General features: G+C 36.8%; 1 protein-coding gene across 1 annotated transcript in view; it reads left to right on the plus strand.

The window, feature by feature from the left end:
* The window catches only part of LOC148945336 (uncharacterized), a 39127-nt gene that overhangs the window by 14166 nt on the left and 5651 nt on the right, over positions 1 to 19310 (plus strand). Inside the window, exons 3-4 of the mRNA XM_089099460.1 lie at positions 8062 to 8274; positions 10719 to 11518. Of these exons, the coding sequence (XP_088955586.1) occupies positions 8062 to 8274; positions 10719 to 11518 (1013 nt within the window). The remainder of the gene's footprint in view (positions 1 to 8061; positions 8275 to 10718; positions 11519 to 19310) is intronic.

A 19310-nucleotide genomic window follows, 5' to 3' on the forward strand; every position in this document is an offset into this window, starting at 1 on the left:
CCTGAGAAAATTTGGCTGATTTTCGAAAAAAGGGGAAAGACCTCCTAGAAGCTACAGAACCTTAATGAAAATCAGACCATCAGATTCTGTATATTAGAGAACCCTAAAGTACACGTGTTAAGCTCCTATCCACAAAAACGTTGAATTTTGTATTTTCTTTTGTCTGACGGAAGACCACGGATGCGTGTTTATTTGTTTTTTTTTCCGAGGGTGATCGTATCGACCCAGTGGCTCTAGAATATCGTGGGAGGTCTCATTCAAACGGAAATTAAAAGTTCTAGTGCCCTTTTGAAATGACCAAACCAGTGGAGGGTAAATAGGCCCCCTCCAATGCTTTTTTTCCCAAAGTCACCAGATCAAAATTTTGAGATAGCCATTTTGTTCAGCATGGTCGAAAATATAATAAATGTCATTTAGGATGACTTAATCCCCCAAAGTCCCCGGGGGGAGGGCTGAAAGTTATGAACTTTACCCAATGTTTACATATAGAATTTGTTATTGGGAAGTATACAGACGTTTTCAAGGGGGATTTTTTTCTGGTTGTGGGGGGAGGGCTCGGGGGTTATATGGGAGGATCTTTCCATGGAGAAAGTTTTCGTTGGGGAAGAGACATTGCCATGAAAGAGGTGCCGGATTTCCCAGCATAATTTAAAAAAACGATCAGAAATTAAATAAGAAATAAACAAGTTTTTCAACTGAAAGTAAGGAGCAACATCAAAACTTAAAATGAACGGAAATTATTGAGTATATGATTGTGTTCGCTCCCCACTCAATACCTCGCTCTTTAAGCCAAAGATTTTTTATTGCTTTCAAAGGAGCTATTTATTCTAATTAACGGCATTTATGATTAATCTGTCATTTTTAAAGAATTGGAACAAAATTCAAACTTTAGCTTAAAGAGTGAGGTATTGACTAGGGGGCGAACCCCCCAATATACGTATTAAAAATATATGGATATAGAAGTTCGTTACGTAAGTTAATTCGTAAGTAACGTATACTTATTACTAATAAAAATGTTCGTAAATCAAAGTAAACAGCTTTCGAGAAAGCCATTTAACCAAATAAAAGTAAAATTAATATGCAATTTTTTTTAATTATTCATGTACGGTGAGCCAAAACCAAAATCTTCATTAATTCAAAAACGTTCAGAATGAAATAAACAAAACAGTTTTTTTTTAACGGAAAGTAAGGAGCAACATTAAAACTTAAAATGAACAGAAATTATTCCGTATATGAAAGGGGCTGTCCCCTCCTCAACGCCTCGCTCTTTACGCTAAAGTTTTTTATTATTTTAAAAAATAGAGTTGTGAGAAAGGGTCTATCTTTAGCGTAAAGAGCGAGGCGTTGAGGAGTGGACAGCCCCTTTCATATACGGAATAATTTCTGTTCGTTTTAAGTTTTAATGTTGCTTCGTTTTAAGATGAAGCCGGAAGGCTTCAGGAAGATTCATGTATGCGGAAAGTATATTTCCTTTATAATTTAGTTTTAAAAGTTGCAGTGAATCTGAATACAGAATCAGTATTTTTCCATCAGCTTCAATTTTTTTATGGAATCATTTTTCAAAATTTGCATTTTTTTTTTTTTGCGAAATTTGGGTATTATGGTTTGTTTTAGTCAATTCTTCTTTTTTACGACTCTGATTATACAGAGAAAGACAGGTATGTGGGGTGGGGGCCTTCTTTTATCAAAAGCCAAAGTAGTTCGTAACGTAGGCCTCCTAGATAATCCCTCGACTGAGTCTGGCGCTTTTTTTTCGTTTTTTCTCGGATCCCATTTACAAAAATTGAACAAAATGTATTTGGTTAATATTCGAGTATTTGAGAGTAAACTTGCTGTATTTACCTGTTTCCTAATGAGTCGGTCGCATTTTTTGTTCCGAGTTGGCAGTCAGCATTTCCTAGAGTTATGCCGCTGCAAAACTAACCTGACAAGTATGTGTCCAATAAGAAAGTCGTGCATACTCCTGCCATTTACCCCTGCCCCAGCCATTTAAACATTTGCCTCTCAATTACTTGGACTATCTGTCTTGGCTTTTCTCTGTCTACAATTAGCCATGTCTTGATACAACCTATGCAACCTATTGCAAAATACTTGATAATACTTGATTTTTTTATATCATTATTTTGTACACATCACAATGTTTGTCTCATGGGATTATTATCCTTTGTTTTAACACCTTGTCAATCATGTCTTGAAAAGGAAAGAAAAAAACAACACTGACATAAGAGATCCATCACAAAATATGTATGCATAATTAATACTTGCAAATCTTATGCTTGAATATGAATACGGTACCCTATAGAATTAAATATGCATTGCAAATTTATTTTTAGCAGTTTTTGCTGTCAATATTCTGATCCATTATTTTTTCCCTTCTTCCAAGAAATTTTTCTTGTCTGTAAGATTGATTTCAAACAACATTGATTCAATAATTAAATGAAAAGGCGATAGCTGCGGAACATTCGTGAACCCCTAAAAAAGTCATTCATTCGACAGAAGAAGAGTGTTTGACCAAACACATCAGTACATGAATGCACACAGATTTGATCTTTGGAGGTGTGGGTAAGGATAAGTGTTTTGTTGGATATCTAAAAAATCCTAGCGACATCATTCAGAGCAATTTCAAGGGGGCACCGACCCTAGTGTGCAGATATTTTAATGTGTATTTTTCACTGTTTTAAAGTAGTCCAACCTTGAAGCTTACATTTGGTTTTGGTTCCTCTAAATTGATTGGTAAAGTCTTGAAAAGGGTGGATATTCTCCATTTACCCTCATTCAAACAAGCATCTCAAAAAGAAATGTTTTCATCAGTCCTTATTTTCCCCTGTGACTATAACAGGGGCGTTATTTCATGAAATTAGAAGGAGGGGACAAGTTTACTTTTCAAAATCTAGGGAACAGTTTTATGTTCAAAAAAAAAATCAATGGAAATGCAAAAAAGTATTTTGTAAAATCTATAGGGCATAAAAATCATGGGAGGCCAAAACACCCAATCGACTTCACTGGACTGTAACTCAATTGAGTGGGTTTATTGGAAACCCACACAAGTTATATGATATCAGTCATGCTCGATTCAGGGTTAAATTTGTTTTAAGGTTGTAAGGATAAGTTCAAAAAAGTCCAAATAAAAGGGAACTGTTTAAAAAACCGAAATCAGCAAATGTAGAAAATCGTGAGGCTCCAGTGGACAAGGACCGATTGCTCACCTCCCGCTCCACACATTTCTCTGTTGTTTCTACGTTTAGAAATGAGCTCCAAAAATCTAAATTGTGTGCCTGCGACCTTTAAGCATGACCTATTCCGTATTTGTCTTTGTTTTATTTCTATCTTGTATCTTTCAATTATTTCTAGTTAAAAATAGTGTGCTTGAAGGAAAGATTTTTTTTTATTCCAAACCGTCAAGTTGAATATTAAATGAATTTGATTTGCTAACTCAATTTGCTTGATTCTTTTATTTCATCAGAAGCAGTAAACAAGAGTATACGTCTAAACAACAGAGTAAAGACATCGACCAAGCGGCAAATGCATAAACAATCAAGCCTACCAGGTCTGCTTATGAATGTTTGTTGGCAAGTAACGGAATTTCTGACACCTTTTAAAAGCTGGATTGACAGCCGTATAAGCTTACTCTCTGGAGATTTATAAAAATGGGATTGTGACTGTTCAAAAGTGTATACCACCCTGTGTATGTCCATTTAATGAGCAACTTAGCTTGACTACATAATTGAAGTTCTTCTGTCGCCCAAAAATTAAAATTTGGGTTTTTACATCTTCTTCCTATGAAGTTTGAGGTTCAATTTTATCATGAGAAATTGATTTGCCTCATTTGAACCTTTCTCCTTTCATCCTCCTTTTCTGTAAAATTTGATAGTTTACTTAAATTTTGTAGATTCACATATATAAACCTATTCTAAATGACTTGTGTTGAACTTTTACAGTGTGCCATCCAGTTGGTGTAGGGGGGGGGGGGGTGGTTAACGGTTTGTCAATGAAGGATACTGACCCGACCATGGGCGCCCATAAGCTGAATTCCAGCGGGGGGGGGGGCAAACATCATCTAAAAGTGCCAACTTTTAATGCTATCTAATAGAAATCTCAGAACAAAAATATAAAAATAACGCAGCATCATTCAGCCAGGGGGGGCGGTCGCCCCCCCCCCCCTTTGGGCGCCCATGGACCCGACTAGTTGATGAACTTTTACAATTGGGTGATTTCCTTTTCATTAGGTCCCTAAAGCCCCAAATGAAAACAGAGTTTTAGCCCCGTTGAGTTTAGAGTTTGTATAATGGGCTTTTAAATTATAATATTTCATCTTGGTAATGATTGGTACAGCTTTCCCATTTTAGGACGAAACGCCGTACCCTAAATTTGCAAAATTTACATCGTGTAGCTGATAACTGTACTTCATATACATACAGTAGGGTATATCCAATTACTTATGATAGTCTTTAGGCTAGAGTTGCATAAACATTTTTCTTCCAGTTATGTTTGTTCTCTATTATTTCGTGTGAAGTGAAAATAGTTAGGCTACAATTGCAACTAGTGTACAATACCCCCCTATAGGACTCTTCAAAACAAAAAAAAGGAGACGCGTCACTGCTTCCCCTACGAAGTGATTTTCTTTGTTGCTGAAGTTGTACGAGATTCCGCTATGTGGGGTTTTGGTTCTGGCGTGTACCCCCCTGGATACAGTCCTGGCTTTCTTGATTTTTTTTTCAAGTTTCTATAAGTTTGTTTTCGTAATACACTTTTACCACTAAGACCAATCGAATTAATTTTTACCATTCCTCAATCAGCTTCAAATGAAAATTCTTTTTGACTTGGCAGTTTTTTTTTCAAATATTTTTTTTAATTTTTGGTTACAATAGGCTAGAGTTTGTTCTTTACTAGGGTGAATCTGATGCCGCAACCCTGATAATAGGTCATTTAGGGGAAAGTACGGTATGCACTCTTTCAAGGAGGCACACTTGTGCCTCTTTAAAGAGGCGACCCACCACAATGTTAAGCGATATCTGGTCCTAGCGGTCGCAGAGAGACGGCGGTGATCGCATTTTGTAGCCTAAGCTCAAACTAAGAAACACGCGAAATTTCACCCCCTCCGACTTTATCTTCATGGGGTAAAGTGGGCCGGAAGTTTCGACCCTCCCACCACAGCCCCCCGTTAACATTGTCCGATATGGCTGAAATTTAGAGGAAAAGCTTTCCTAGAGCTTGGGAGCTTATCCTCCAAATTTCAGCTCAATCCGATCACTCCTTCCCTGTTTTCAAAAACCAAATATAACCACTTAATGTTAATCAAAATTATTTTTTTTATCAGCCACGCCTACAGGCCACAGTTGGCAACGGATCCGGGTGAATGAGGACTCATTCGAAGTGGAATTCGATCTGTTAGGGAGTGGGAGATTTTCAGACCGAAAAAAATTATATCACGAATTTACATTTGCGAAAAACCTCCTTTTCCTATAAGAGCCTATGTTAATTTTTCCCACCACAGCCCCCCTTTAACGTTGTCCGATCTGCCTATAATTTAGAGGATAAGCTTTCCTAGGGCCTGGGAGCTTATCCTCAAAATTTCAGCTCAATCCGATCACTCCTTCCCTGTTTTCCAAAAACCAAACATCAAGTTATTTTTTTTTATCTGACACGCCTACAGGCCACAGTTGGTAACGGATACGGGTGAATGAGGACTCATTCGAAGTGGAATTCGACCTGTTAGGGCCTTTTGATATTTTCAGACCGAAAAAATTATCCCCCGAATTTACATTTACGAAAAACCTCGTTTTCCTATAAGAGCCCATGTTAATTTTTGAAATTCCTAAAAGCATAGTATCTTAACCTGACAAGACCGACTGCAAGCTTCCAAAAATTCCAGCTCTTTCCCAGTAGTTTTTTTTTTATCGAAAAACGAAAATTTTACTTTGTATTTGCTTGCGTCGAAAATAGATTACAGAGACTTAAAATAACTTAGCATGAGTCTGTGGTGGTACAGTGTTCAGTATTCGTGCCTGTCAAGCGGAAGACCCGGGTTCGATTTCCCGTCAGAGTAAAATTTTTATATATTGAATTTAAAGTAGTTTCTCTTAAATTTAAAGTTTAAAAAAGAAACTCAGTTTGTCAGTTTTTTTTTTAAATCCAATCTATTAAATCCTTCGGCTCAACAGGCGTCTCCAGAAGAATATCACAGTCTGCCTTCAGCTTACAGGCAAGTCTCCACTGCTTTGATAACATGCCGTATACCCGCATGCTCGAAGAAAAGTTGAAAAAAGAAAATCTTACTGTGCTTCTGATTTGAGTATTCAGGAATTAAAAGCCTTAACAAAAGAATCTTCAAAAGCGGGGGGCTTGGGGGCGGCAGCCCCCCCCCCCCCACATTAACTGCTGACAAGATCAGCTAACAGTTAGTCAAGCAATAATAAGTAATAAAATGTACAAAACTGTGCAGAGATTATTTGAAAAAAAACTACGTTTTCTAAAGAGTTAAAGAGGCTGAGTCACAAGTTCGAACCTTAAAACGTACAGGGATTAGGAGGTAAAATTGGGGGGCTGCCGCCCCCCAAACCCCCCGCTTTTGCAGCCTCTTTTTTTAAGATTTTTTAAGTCCTGTAGCCTGCAATCAGTTGGTCGTACCAACACGAATGAAACTGTTTCAATGGCATTTTTTTTTAATCTTCAGAGAATTCGGCAATGACAAATCCGCCTGTTACAGTTATAACTACAAACTTGTCTCTGTGCCGGGTATAGTTATGTATTCAGTTTGATTCTGTATGATGGAAAAATAGATTAACCTGAACCTAAACTGCTTGTTTATGCTGAGCCCTTCTTCTGTTCCCTGTTTTTTCTGTTCGAAATTGTTAAGTTCATCACATTATAGCTTGTTATCGGTTAGGGAAAAATCTCCTGTAAAAAAATCCAGCAAACAGGCTCAGTACTGTTTCTACTCAAAGAGATGCAATAGGATGTTCTTACTGTACAAAATTCAAGCAGACTTCGTTCGGGTTGCAAAGCATTTCTTTGCAAGGGAAAAAGCAGGGGTTTAGGGGGGTGGTAGACCCCCAAAATAAAAATCTTAACAAAAGAGGCTGCAAAAGCGGTGGGTTTGGGGGGCGGCAGTCCCCCAACTGTACCTCCTAATCTCTATACGTTTTAAGGTTCGAACTTGCGACTCAGCCTCTTTAACTCTTTAGAAAAAGTAGTTTTTTTCAAATAATTTGTGTCTAAGCACGACTGTAGTGTAAGCTAAAAAATGAACTCCTGCTTTTTGTGTTCTAAGTATCGAGCCAGAATTAAACTAAACGTTGACTGTAATTAATTCGGTGTATCTCAAATAAGTCAAAGCATGTCATTGTGTCGAAATCTGAGAATCTTAAGGCTTCTCTTCTTAGCGCTAAAACAGGTGTTCGGGATGGCTCCGAATTAACGTGCATTTCTTTTTGCCATAGCATAGAGTTGTCTTTGTCTGTGACTTTCTTGCAAAACGACTGAGTAATCACTCTGGTCTCTTCTATGATGGCTTACTTGGATCTAGCAATACCTAGGACTCCTTGCAGAGGTTGACCTTTAGAAGACAATATATCTGGGAGACTAAGGTGTCCCTTAGTCTCTATTTATATACTAAGGATCTTTTTAATCCCATCTTAGAAAAGTGTTGAACTGTGAGAGCTTGCCCCATATAGCTGGAACCAGCATTTCATTCTAGACAACCATTACTAGTTAAAACAGTAGTTAAAACACGTTCTTGTTAAAACAGTAGAAGTTCATTCAAAAAGTAAACATGTTTTCATTTTGTGTCAAGAGTTACTTATCAGACGCTTTGGATATTTCCTTTGATTCAGACAGATTTTATACCAACGTATCTGACAGACAGTCGTTCACACAGCTATTGTTTTAAGGTAAAGGTTCTGAAATGTCATAAAAGCACATTTTCGGTCATAATTGTCGAAACTTCCCATCGGGATATATTCCCGATCACTCTTGACAAGCCCCTCCCGCTATGTTAAGTTGAATGAAAAAAGTGCTACTTTTTCTTGCATGTTTTGAAGAAAACATTAACAATATTTTTAGTTCCAGGATTTCCAAGCTCCATTATGATCCAGGGGCAAATGCCAACCAGCACTTCAAGCAGAGATGTTCGTCCCAAAGCTTTCTACTGCGCAGCGTGCAATAAGGGATTCACTTCTAGTGGACATTTGAAACGGCATTATTCTACAAACATCCATCAGAATGCAGTAAAAGCTAGTGGATTACCCGACCCAGCGTTGCAGTACCCAACTAGAATTAAGTTGCCAAACTAGTTTTTTTAATTTTTTTACTTCCTAGAATTTGGGTATTTTATGCGAAAAGAAAAGCGGCTCCAATGTCAGTCGTGGAACGTAATTGGATGGTACCAAAGTGGATTTATTCCCGCATGCTCAATTATAAAAATAATGAGAAATGTGGGGTTTCCAAAGGGGGCAGTCGGAGCCAAATGATAAATGTTGATGTAAATGTTTTTTTTTCCTGTTTAATTTGAAATTGTAGGGGTTACAGCTTGTTTTTTTTTTCGTTTGATGTTGCCGCGAGGCAACTACAAAAATTGGTATTCCAGTATTTTGAGATTCTGCCCTTTTAACCTTTAACTTCAATGTTCTTTTGAAATAGACTAGGTTTAGTAGGCTGAATTTCAAGCAGCAGTTACTTTTCTAATCAAATTCAATGCAATGCCTTTGACTGAGTGAAGACCTATGTATCTCATGAATTGTTTTTTTATATTCATTATGGAGAAAGGATGCTTTTAGATAATTGGAGGGGCACTGATTCGGTCACAGATTCTCAGATCTGTTGTCTCTTTCAAGAGCTGAAACCGATCGCCGTGTCTTTGTAGTTTTATACCTTGGGCCTAATGTGGCATCGGGTAAACTTTTTTATGTAGCCATTTATTGAGAACGGCTAGAAAGTGCAAACACTGCCCCAGAGGTAACATGACACATGCAGCTCCCAGGGAAGACGTCTCAAATGCATCAAATAGCCTGTTTCAAAATACAGACTTGAATGTAATAGTCAGCATATATTAATACTACATAAAGAATCGACTTTCCCGGGGTTTTAGCTGGCAAAAAGTCCTCTTGTTTTGCTTTTTGTCTCCTCTGCTCTGTCTGGAGATTTTGTGCTGAAATCCGCATGGCCTTTTTTAGAAAGGTTGAGATGGCTAGGACACATTATGTGGATGACAAATTGCCAACAAGTGTCCTTGTTGGCCAGACATCTAGGTCCACATAAAAAGCAGGTGTCCCTAAATGGGGTGGAAGGTACCATAGTTGTAAGTAAATATTTAAGGGAAATTGGAACTTCTTGGGAGGGTTTGAAGATGGAGGCTTTGGATAGAATGGGATGGACAAGAAATGTGCTTGCCTGTGTTGCCCTCAGGTTGCTTTGTGCTATAGTGAGTTGTTAGTAATTTAATTAGTAGTTTAACCCTTTTTGTGACACCATGCTAATAATTTCTCTCATGTCATTATGCTAATGAAGTTAATACATTTTGTCAATTTAGAATCAGTATAACTTACTGGATAACTTACAGGAACAGTAGCCTACCTCTTACTAGGATATCATATCCTGTTATGGCACTCTCTAATCTTGGCTCAACATAGTGCAACTACTTATATATATATATATATATATATATATATATATATATATATATATATATATATATATATATATATATATATATATATATATATATGTGTGATAATTCAAAAAAAAAAACACGTTGTTTTGTGTGTTCGACCAACTTGGGTAAATATTAGGCGCCCGCAGGATAATAAAGCCCACTCCCTCCCTACGTCAACGCTGTCTATTTTTGGCCCACAAAAGCCTCGGCTTTATACTTCTTCCCTATAGTCTCTTTATATGTTTGGTTTAGTTATGTACATACGTAACCGTAGCAAATATAGCGCTTTCAATAAAATAACCATAACTTTCAACCTATAGCTTTTTCAACTAAATTTTATATTTTATAAATTAAAAAAAAAACTTGAATTTAACCATATTGTAAGAAGTATACTACTCTTAAATAATGGATTCACGACAAATAAAGGCCAGATACCTTTCAGGGTTTAGAGCCCTTGTTCCTTAAAAACAAAACAAAAAACTTCCTAAACAAAAAATGTGGTTCGAGCCTATTTTTTGCAATAGGCTTGTTATACCTATCAAAAACAATATTCCGTGTTAGGATATACGCTGTTCTCGACACAAAAGCGTACTCTATGAATCATATATGTCCTAAATTTATAATAAATGTACCCCTTTTGGCCTTGGTGAACTCCTAAGACCTAATAGTTGAACTTGAAGATGTGTCCAAAAAGCACGATTGTGTCCGTGGCAATCCCGCAGCCACTCGCTTATTTCTGAAAATATAAATATTTCTAACTTGAAAATTTAATAGTTACCATAATATGCCCTTCCGGTCTAATGCTGAAAGTCGTTTTGATGTATATCCTTGTTTAACAACAATGTATGGGCATATAGTTGTCACGCTGAAAATAGTTGTTGCCCTGTATATGTAATGATATTGTTTTTTGTTCTCAATAAGATTTGAAAAGATAGATGAGGAATCAAGGAGGGAACGAGTTTTATTGAGGCGAGGCAGGTATTCTCCATGAAACCCTCGCAAAATTCTAAGAAATTAGAAGCACTAATTTGGATCCTCATTTTTATCAATGATTAATTTTCCTTTTCAGAAAAGAACAAAATGAAAGCTGCTGATACAACATCATTACCTCAAACCTCTTCAAGTCCTGCTCCCGGAAGTCCTGAGTCATCAACTAGCTCAGGTGACGTCAGTGGTCAGTTCTACGAAGATTCTCAAGGGACACCTCCTACGCCTACTGCATCTCAAGGGCTAATGTCACCGGGTCATTTCCGTCAAGACTTTCAATCAATGCCTCAGCAGGGCCAATTCCATAGTAGTAGCCAAAATAGTTTCAAAGGAAATGTTGGAAGTACCTCAAATTTTTCAGTTACCACTAGCAATCCATCTGGCTTTACTGGGACCAACGGAAACGGCCCTTCAAATTTTTTAGGTTCTAATAATTCTGAATTCTCGCAAGTCACTCCATTTTCAACTGAAAATACGTCTACGAATAGTACGACTAACGGAACAAATTCAACCTCCATGACTGTGCCTGCCTCAAACCAATCACCAGCCAATGGACCTCCATCATATTCTGACCTACCTCATTTTCAGTCACAAGCTAGTCAGTACGCTTCAGGGCCCACTCAACCCCTTCGCAGCTTAGCGTCGTTCGCTTCGGGTCCGATCTATCCTCCATTTTCAAGTACCTACAATCAAGATGTTCCTAATTTTTCTTATTCAGCGCTTCCCCCAAACTCTCAGGCCCCGCCCTCGGAAGGTACTAGAGGAGCGGGGCCTTATGATGAAGCCAACTTAGGCTTTAATAATAACAATACATTGGATATTGGTGAAAAGCCGATGTTTGGAAGAGCTAGTGGAAGTAGTGACGGAGAGTCGTCCACCTCTGTAAGTTCACGTAGGTAAGATTATTTTAGAAATTTTGCTGTTCATTAATGATTCAGTTCATTCGTTCAGTTTGGTTATATATGTCTTGTGCTTTAAAAAGGTAAGGCTCTGAAGTCAAAGTCTCCGCTTTATTGATCCCAAGAATCACTTTCATTATTTTTTTCTCATTTAATAATTTCACAAACCTTAGAATACTATTTACATAAATCCTATTTGACTCCTGAAAATTTAATTTAGTTGCTTGGTAATTGAGGTTGAAGCTTAGACCTGCATAGGTTATATACTTACCCAACAAGGACAAATACCTTTAACCTTACTATGTAATAGACGCTTTTGCTATCTTCTATCATCCACCAACTGTGATTTGTACAAATCGTAACCAAATATTGTTTTGTTATAAAGCCAGATTTTGTTAATATTTTAAGAGACATATATATGGCGCAGATAGATGAGAAAATCGTATGCTACAAAGTATATTAAGTTGGAATAATCAAAGTTAACACTTTCAAATTGAATTAAGATTTGAGAACTATCACTGGACCTTAAAAAAGATTTTGATTTAAGTGAAATTATGCAAATGATAAGGAAGTCTATAATTTTGTTATACTTTTGTTTGCACAACAGTCATTTTTAAATCACCAATTAGTTTTTTTGTGTTTTTTTTTGCTGGTAAGTCAGGATTATTTTTTTTTCTATTCCGCTTCCACATTTGTTTTTGGTTTCTTTTCTTCCTTTTGATTTTCTTTTTTTCATTTCGTGAGCCAAATTACAAGCCAATTACAACACATATATGAGTTAAGTCATGGAGTCATTCAAAATTTTCAAGCTAACCCAAAATGCCCCATTCATGATGAGATTTTTATTAATGCGATTGAGCTAATGCTAGTTTAGGCCAATCAGAATTTTTTTCCAGAATTTAATTAATATTTTCTTACTCTTCGTGTTCTCTACAAGTCATGATGTAATCGTTTGGATACTTGTCAGTTTTCCCGACCACACTCAAGAACTGAAGTTAAGTTAATCATAATGAAATATACCGAAATTTGATGAAAACATAATACTTTAGAAACAAAATTACGGGAACTACAGCAGAGAATTATGGAAAACAGGCCACCCAGAACGCACTATATTAAATATATAACTAACTATATATTAAATATTTGGTACTTTCCGATTTTATGGGCATTTCTAAAAAGTCAAGTTTGGTTAATGCTAATGAAATAAAATAAAATAGGATGAATATAATGATTTATAAACAAATTTGGGCTATATATTTGCACATTAGGGGAGGGGGGGTTGTAAAGCATTGCATATATTAAATACGTAACATAACCTAGGTACCTCCCCCCTAAACCACAAAAAAATAACAGTTTAAATATCGTATACGCAATGAATACCACGCAATGGATTGCATTACTCTGAAGCCGTCTCTTGAATTAACCTGTCAAAAATGGGTTTTTCGTGACTTGTTTCCTCGTAAATGCCCATATAATAGGATAGTACCAAATATTTAATTAAAATATACCTATATTCTGTATACCTATATGGATTTTCAAGTTCGTGGGAGAAGGGAAAAGGGCCAGCAGATCATGAAAAGTTCTTCAAGGAATTTAGTGCAAGACTTGAAGACCAATAAGTGCAACTATGGCAATCAGCTGTGGATAAATCTCGGAGACTTACTGTGTATAGAGAAATAAAAGAGAATTTTAGACAGGAGTTTTATTTCAAGCTGGGATTGCCCATCAATTATCTGATGATTTGGATCCAGATTCGATTAAACTGTCTTCCAATTTATGGTAAGGTTGTAAGGAAAATGATGTCTTTTTGTATATGGCTTTAATTGGCTTTTAAATACAGAATTATTATTATTTAGTTTACTTCACTGAGACTACGCTAATTATCTCCGAATGCAGGGAAACCAGTCTCACTCAGATCAACAACTTGACTTTGATTGCGATAACTGACAAGTACCTCTTTTTGCCTATGTTTAAACATTTGCCTTAAATTGGTCTCGATTAAGTGATCTTGGTATATTTAGTATTTTAGGCAGTTAGAGTTGAAAATCGGAGAAAAAGCAACCATTTAAGTAAATTAATTTAGTTCAAAAACTACCAAAACTGCCGCGTTTTCTTTTTGACAAATGAGGAGGTAGGGAAATGTAACAAGGTTCCGCCATCGTTATCTTGGTTTCATGTTAATTTGTTAAGTGGTGTATTAACAATATATGTCAGTTATTGACATATACCTGAGAAGATTCACTAATTTTGTCAAAATATTATTATTAATTTGACTTTATTTGATTTAAATTGATTTTAAATCACCTGAAATTTACAAAATGTTGATCTAAAGCAAGCATAATTTAGAGCGACCATGTCATTTTGCCTTTTGTTCCGTAACACAAATGTCTAATTATACAGATGAAAAAAACAAAATACCTAAGGGAAATTACTGAAAAGTATAGAAACCGGAAATGCTTTATTGTAATAGGCTCATTGAAATACAATCAAAATTAAAACCTTTTTACGCAGTTGGGTTTTTTAATGAAAATTTCCCTTCAAACATCCAGAGACCGAAAGCCATTGCATCATGGCGTTTTTGTTTTTTTTCGTTTTTTTCATGTTTTTTCGTTGTCAATTGTCATCCCAGAACTATTATGGGTACTTACGTGTTATAGCGACCACATCAAAGAACTGAATTAAGGTTAGTGCTAATGAAATATACCAAAACATGTTGAATACGTAATACTCTGGTAAAAATACTGTGGGAACTACATTATAAAATTATGGAAGCCGGCTACTGAGGACGCATCATTTTGATTACTTAACCACCTCTATATATGTAGGGTACCTCCATAGGAGGCACGGACCAGGGGGGGACCTTGTCCCTGGGGGTCCATAATAGAAACTGGGGCACCCTCGCCCGGGGTCATAAATACAGGCGGAGGAGGAAGAAGGCAGGAAGGATGGGGTACATAGACAGGGAGTAGGGCTCATGATGAATAAGGAAGCTGCTAAGTCTTGTTTAGGTAGGGAAGGTATTAATAATGGAATAGTGATTTCTCATTTTCTGACTAGAAAGTTCAGGGTATCAATTATATTAGTATATGCCCCTGTAGAACCGACTGACGGAGATGCTAGTGACTCAGATGAATTTTACTTACAGTACAGGTGAAAATAGACAGGGTCCCAGGTTGAAACATGATGTTATTACTGGGATATTTTAACGCCCAGGTTGGTGGAAATAGGGATATATGGTATCCTAGTCAAGGTAAATTTGGCGTAGGAAAAGAAAACAGTAATGGATACTGACTTTTGCAATTTTGTTGGTACAGAAATCTAGCTATAACCAACACGGTGTTTGGTCATAAAATGGGTTATAAGTTAATTTGGTAATCACGTGATGGTAAGAGAGCATACCTTATTGATTATGTCATAGTAAATCGAAGACTGACAGGATCAATACAAGATACTATGGTATATTGGAGTGCCATTACTGATGTTACAAGTAAAGATCACAATCTAGTAGTGTCAAGGGTTGATTTACAGATGTAATTTCGGTAGAGTAACTACCTTCCGGGAAGCTATGATGTTGGTAGGCTCAAGGATGAGAATGTGAGAGAAAGTTTCCAGGAAAAGTTGAATACTAAACTTGAGAGTTTTAAATTTGATAATTTGGAAGATGGTTGGAATAATTTTAGAAAAATAATTTGTGAAGTTGCTGAAGGTGCATTAGGGAAGAAAGCTAGAACTGCAGCTAAGAATATTAGTGAAAAGGCTTTATGTTTAATAGAAAGGAGAAAGGACTCGTACAAGAATTATCTGAGTGATAGATCGTATGAAAACAAAAGAAATGTAAAGAAAGTGGAGAAAGCATTAGAATGTGAACTAAGGAGGTTTGAAGAGGAGGCCACGGATAAAATTGCCGAGGATCTGGAAGATGCAGCTAGACGGCATAATAGTAAAATATTGTACTGGCATGTTAATAAATTGAGAGGGAATAGTCAATCCGGACTTGGCCCATTTAAAGATAGGAATGGGGTCGCAATTAGCGACAAGGAAAAAACTAAAGAGAGATGGGCCGAACATTTTGAGAATTTGCTTAACCGAGATAGAGTTCCAGGAAAAAATATAGAGGAAAATGAAAAACTTTGTGATACCTTGGATGTGAAGGAAGATTTGTTTTATGAGGAGGAATTAGCAACAGTACTAAAAGGATTAAAGAATAATAAGGCTTCAGGTGCTGATAGGGTGGTAAATGAGTTCCTGAAATATGGTGGCTCTGAGGTTAGAAATAATTTACTGAAGATTATGAATATAATATTTGAAAAAGGGGAAATACCTAACGATTTTAGGAAAACCTTAATTAAACCTCTTTACAAGAAAGATGATAACAGAAAGTGTGGTAATTATCGAGGCGTTTGTTTGGTCTCTGTAGGTAGTAAATTACTTAGTAATATGATACCTTTTAGACTGAGAGATGCCGTAGACAAAGTTTTTAGAGAAGAACAGTGCAGTTTTAGAAAAGGTAGAGGATGTGTCGACCAAATTTTCATTCTTAGGTTAATAATTGAGAAGTGCCTGAGTTTTCAAACCCCTTTGTTTCTCAGTTTTATTGATTATCAGCAAGCGTTCGATTCTGTTGTTAGAAGAGCTTTAGTAAAGGTTTTATCCTTGTATGGTATACCAGACAAATACACTACAGTGATTAGTGCTATGTACAAGAACAACACTGCTGCGGTTAAGGTAGCAAATGAGGTTAGCAGCTGGTTCTGTATTAAATCAGGAGTTAAGCAGGGTTGTATTCTATCCCGCTTTACATGGATTATTTTGACTAACTTGGTTTCAAGGGGCACAGGAAAGGCAATGGGAGACCACGGAATCAAATCGGGAGGAAAAATTCTCCTGGACTTGGATTATGCTGATGATTTAAGCATCCTTGATGAAAGTGTGAGCAAAATGAATGAAGTTTTAGAGGTTTTGCGAGTTCAGGGTGCTAGAATTGGTCTGAAAATTAATGTTAGGAAGACTAAGTCACTAAGGCTAGGAATAAGTGAAGATGAAAAGGTGACGTTGGGTAATGAAAAGATTGACCAGCAGGGCAGCTTCAATTACCTTTGTAGTAGTTTCAATAAAGATAGCTGGGAAAGTAAAGATGTTAAAAAGAGGGGAGCAAGGGGTCAGGGTGTTTTTTCACAGTTCAAAAAAAAGTTTGAAAGAAATGGAAGAAAGTTCTAAAAACCAAGCTAAGAATATTAGAAGCTACAGTGATGACTGTGGTCAAATATGGCTCTGAAGCATGGGCGCTCCGAAAAACGGATGAAGATTTGCTAGATGTTTTCCAGAGAAATGGCTAAAGGATTGTTTTGCGTACCCAGCTGACTGATCGTATTTCAAACAATAGTCTGTACGAAATGTGGTTCAATTCCGCTCTCTAGGGCTATAATGAAAGAAAGGTTGAGGTGGCTAGGGCACGTTGTGCGGATGTAGGATGACAGAGTGCCGAAGATTTTTCTTTTCGGCCAACCATCTAGGGTTAAACGGAAAGCAGGTCGTCCCCGTCTGGGATAAAAGGATGTCATAAAGAAAGATTTAACGAAAATGAGAACTTCACGAGAGGGTATGAAAAGAGAGGCTTTGAATATATTGGGATGAAGGATGAGTGTGTGTAGCTGTGTTGGCCTCAGTCGGCTTGGTGCTGCGGTGAGTTGTTAGTAGTAGTAGTAGTCAAGGCCGTACCCAGGGGGGTGGGGAGTTTGACCCCCCCCCCCCCCCCGAAATGTTTGACTGGCTCGTAAAACATAACGAAAATGGATATAAACAATTTTTTATGTATTTTTTGAGGATTTTTTTGCGTAAAAAAACGAAAAAAATCTGAATACCCCCCCCCCCCCGAAAAAAATTATGGGTACAGCCTTGCCTGCAGTTACCGTTTGTCTCGCTCAGGCTAAGCTGATTATCTCCGTTTGAAAACAGCAAGCTGGTTTTATTACAGATCAAGAATAAAGTGTGGTTGCTATAACACGTAAGTGCCCAAATATGCACTGCGCAATACAATCTGCAGTGTTGTTGGAATTATATCGGCCCTGTGTCTGACGTCTTCTTAACAGTGAATCACCAGGTAAAACTTGCTTCGCTGTTGCTATATATCAGTTAGGGGTAAAATGATAATAAATAATAAGAAATTATTGATTCTCCTAGGCCATTGATGACTCACAGGGCATCAAATTGACGTTTCAGTTGCTGGATCTTATCTTCAGGGACAAGCCTGTCGTCCAACTTCGCGGCAGCTGGGATTAAACCCCGGGTACAATATTGCCAAGCGGAGCATCAATCCACAACGCAACCATAGTAAAACAGCTTTTTTGAAAACTATACGAGTTTCAATGAATGGCTAGTATTTGCTGCTTGAGCAGTATGATCTGCCTAATTCAGTTGGGAATCTAGTGGGGTTTTTTTTTGGCTTTTTTTAGTGTGTATAATAATGTGATAATTAATATGAAAAAATGAATTATCATTATTTCTATGCCTCATTTGATTTTGACGGGGAGAGGGATTTTGAACATTTAACCGAGGGTCACTTTACCTTCCTTAGAAATATCACACTCGTGCCAATACAATGTTTTCATTTCTAAAAAAAAAAAAAAAATACAGAAATGCAATTCATTCCGAAACATTCAATCAAAAAATCTACTACCGAACGAAATTCTGTACTGATCTTCGCAGTTTATAACTTAGGGTTGCTGCTATAAAATTGAGAGGATGGTTTGAATAAACGTAACGCTATGCAAATATCTACCTATATAATTGGTTATGTCGTATACTCCCAGTCAATCACTAATTTTCAGGTCTTAAAATAATCGCGTGACCTTATACGGGTAACTGAAGCTAAAGTCAAGCGATTATTTTTCATTATACAGTCAGGTTTCATTTGAATGGTATCGAGTTGTATATGGAGTTTTGGGAAGTTATCTCACGTAGTCGTCTTATCTGAAGGCTGAGGAATCAAATTGATACTTTCAGGAAGGACTTTTTTGGGGAAAGGGTATGAGTACTTCGAATTTTGTGCTGTTATGAGGGGGTGAAATATTTTTTTCTCCAGTCCTCACATTTTATATATGAACCATTTTTAACATGATAAAAAATTGTTGAAGTAAAATTCTGTCGGGAAACACAATATTAATACTGGTATGTGCACAGGGAGGAATTTACGGGGAAGGGGGGTGACTGTAAAAGAGACAAGCTAATTATGTTCAAGTATGAGGTATATTATGGTGAACTCTTTGGGGGAGGGATAGTTAATATTTTTGGAAGGTTGAAAGTAGAGCACAATACTGTCTTCAGAGCTAAAATTTTATTGTTGTGGGTTGGGTGCTTTCTGTAAAGTTGAAACTTCCTAATCGCACGTTAAAATATAAAACATTAACGAATATATTTTAATTTGTGCGGATAATTATTTAATGACAGAAATACAATTATTGAGGATTGTTGCCTACCTAATCCCTGAATGATAATAAGCTGAAATAGGTGCGACATGTTAATGTGCACTTAGCTGGGGTAGGGGGCCCAAGGGTCCTTTTTTGCAATCATTCTTTACTGTCTAGATCAAGGCATAGCATTAGATGAATTTTAAACATTATGTCAATTAAAAAACTAAGTATCGTATTTCAGTTCAATATTTCCTGCAAATTTTGAAGCTCTTTGATACTAAGGCTAATTCATGCAAGTTCTAAGTTTTCAATTTTTTCTTTTCTTTACGAAGACAATATGTTTAATTAATAACAAATTAAAGATTA

Source organism: Artemia sp. Qi Xiang Cuo, chromosome 13 (assembly GCF_049724085.1).
Source record: "Artemia sp. Qi Xiang Cuo chromosome 13, ASM4972408v1, whole genome shotgun sequence".
Taxonomy (NCBI): Eukaryota; Metazoa; Arthropoda; class Branchiopoda; order Anostraca; family Artemiidae; genus Artemia; species Artemia sp. Qi Xiang Cuo.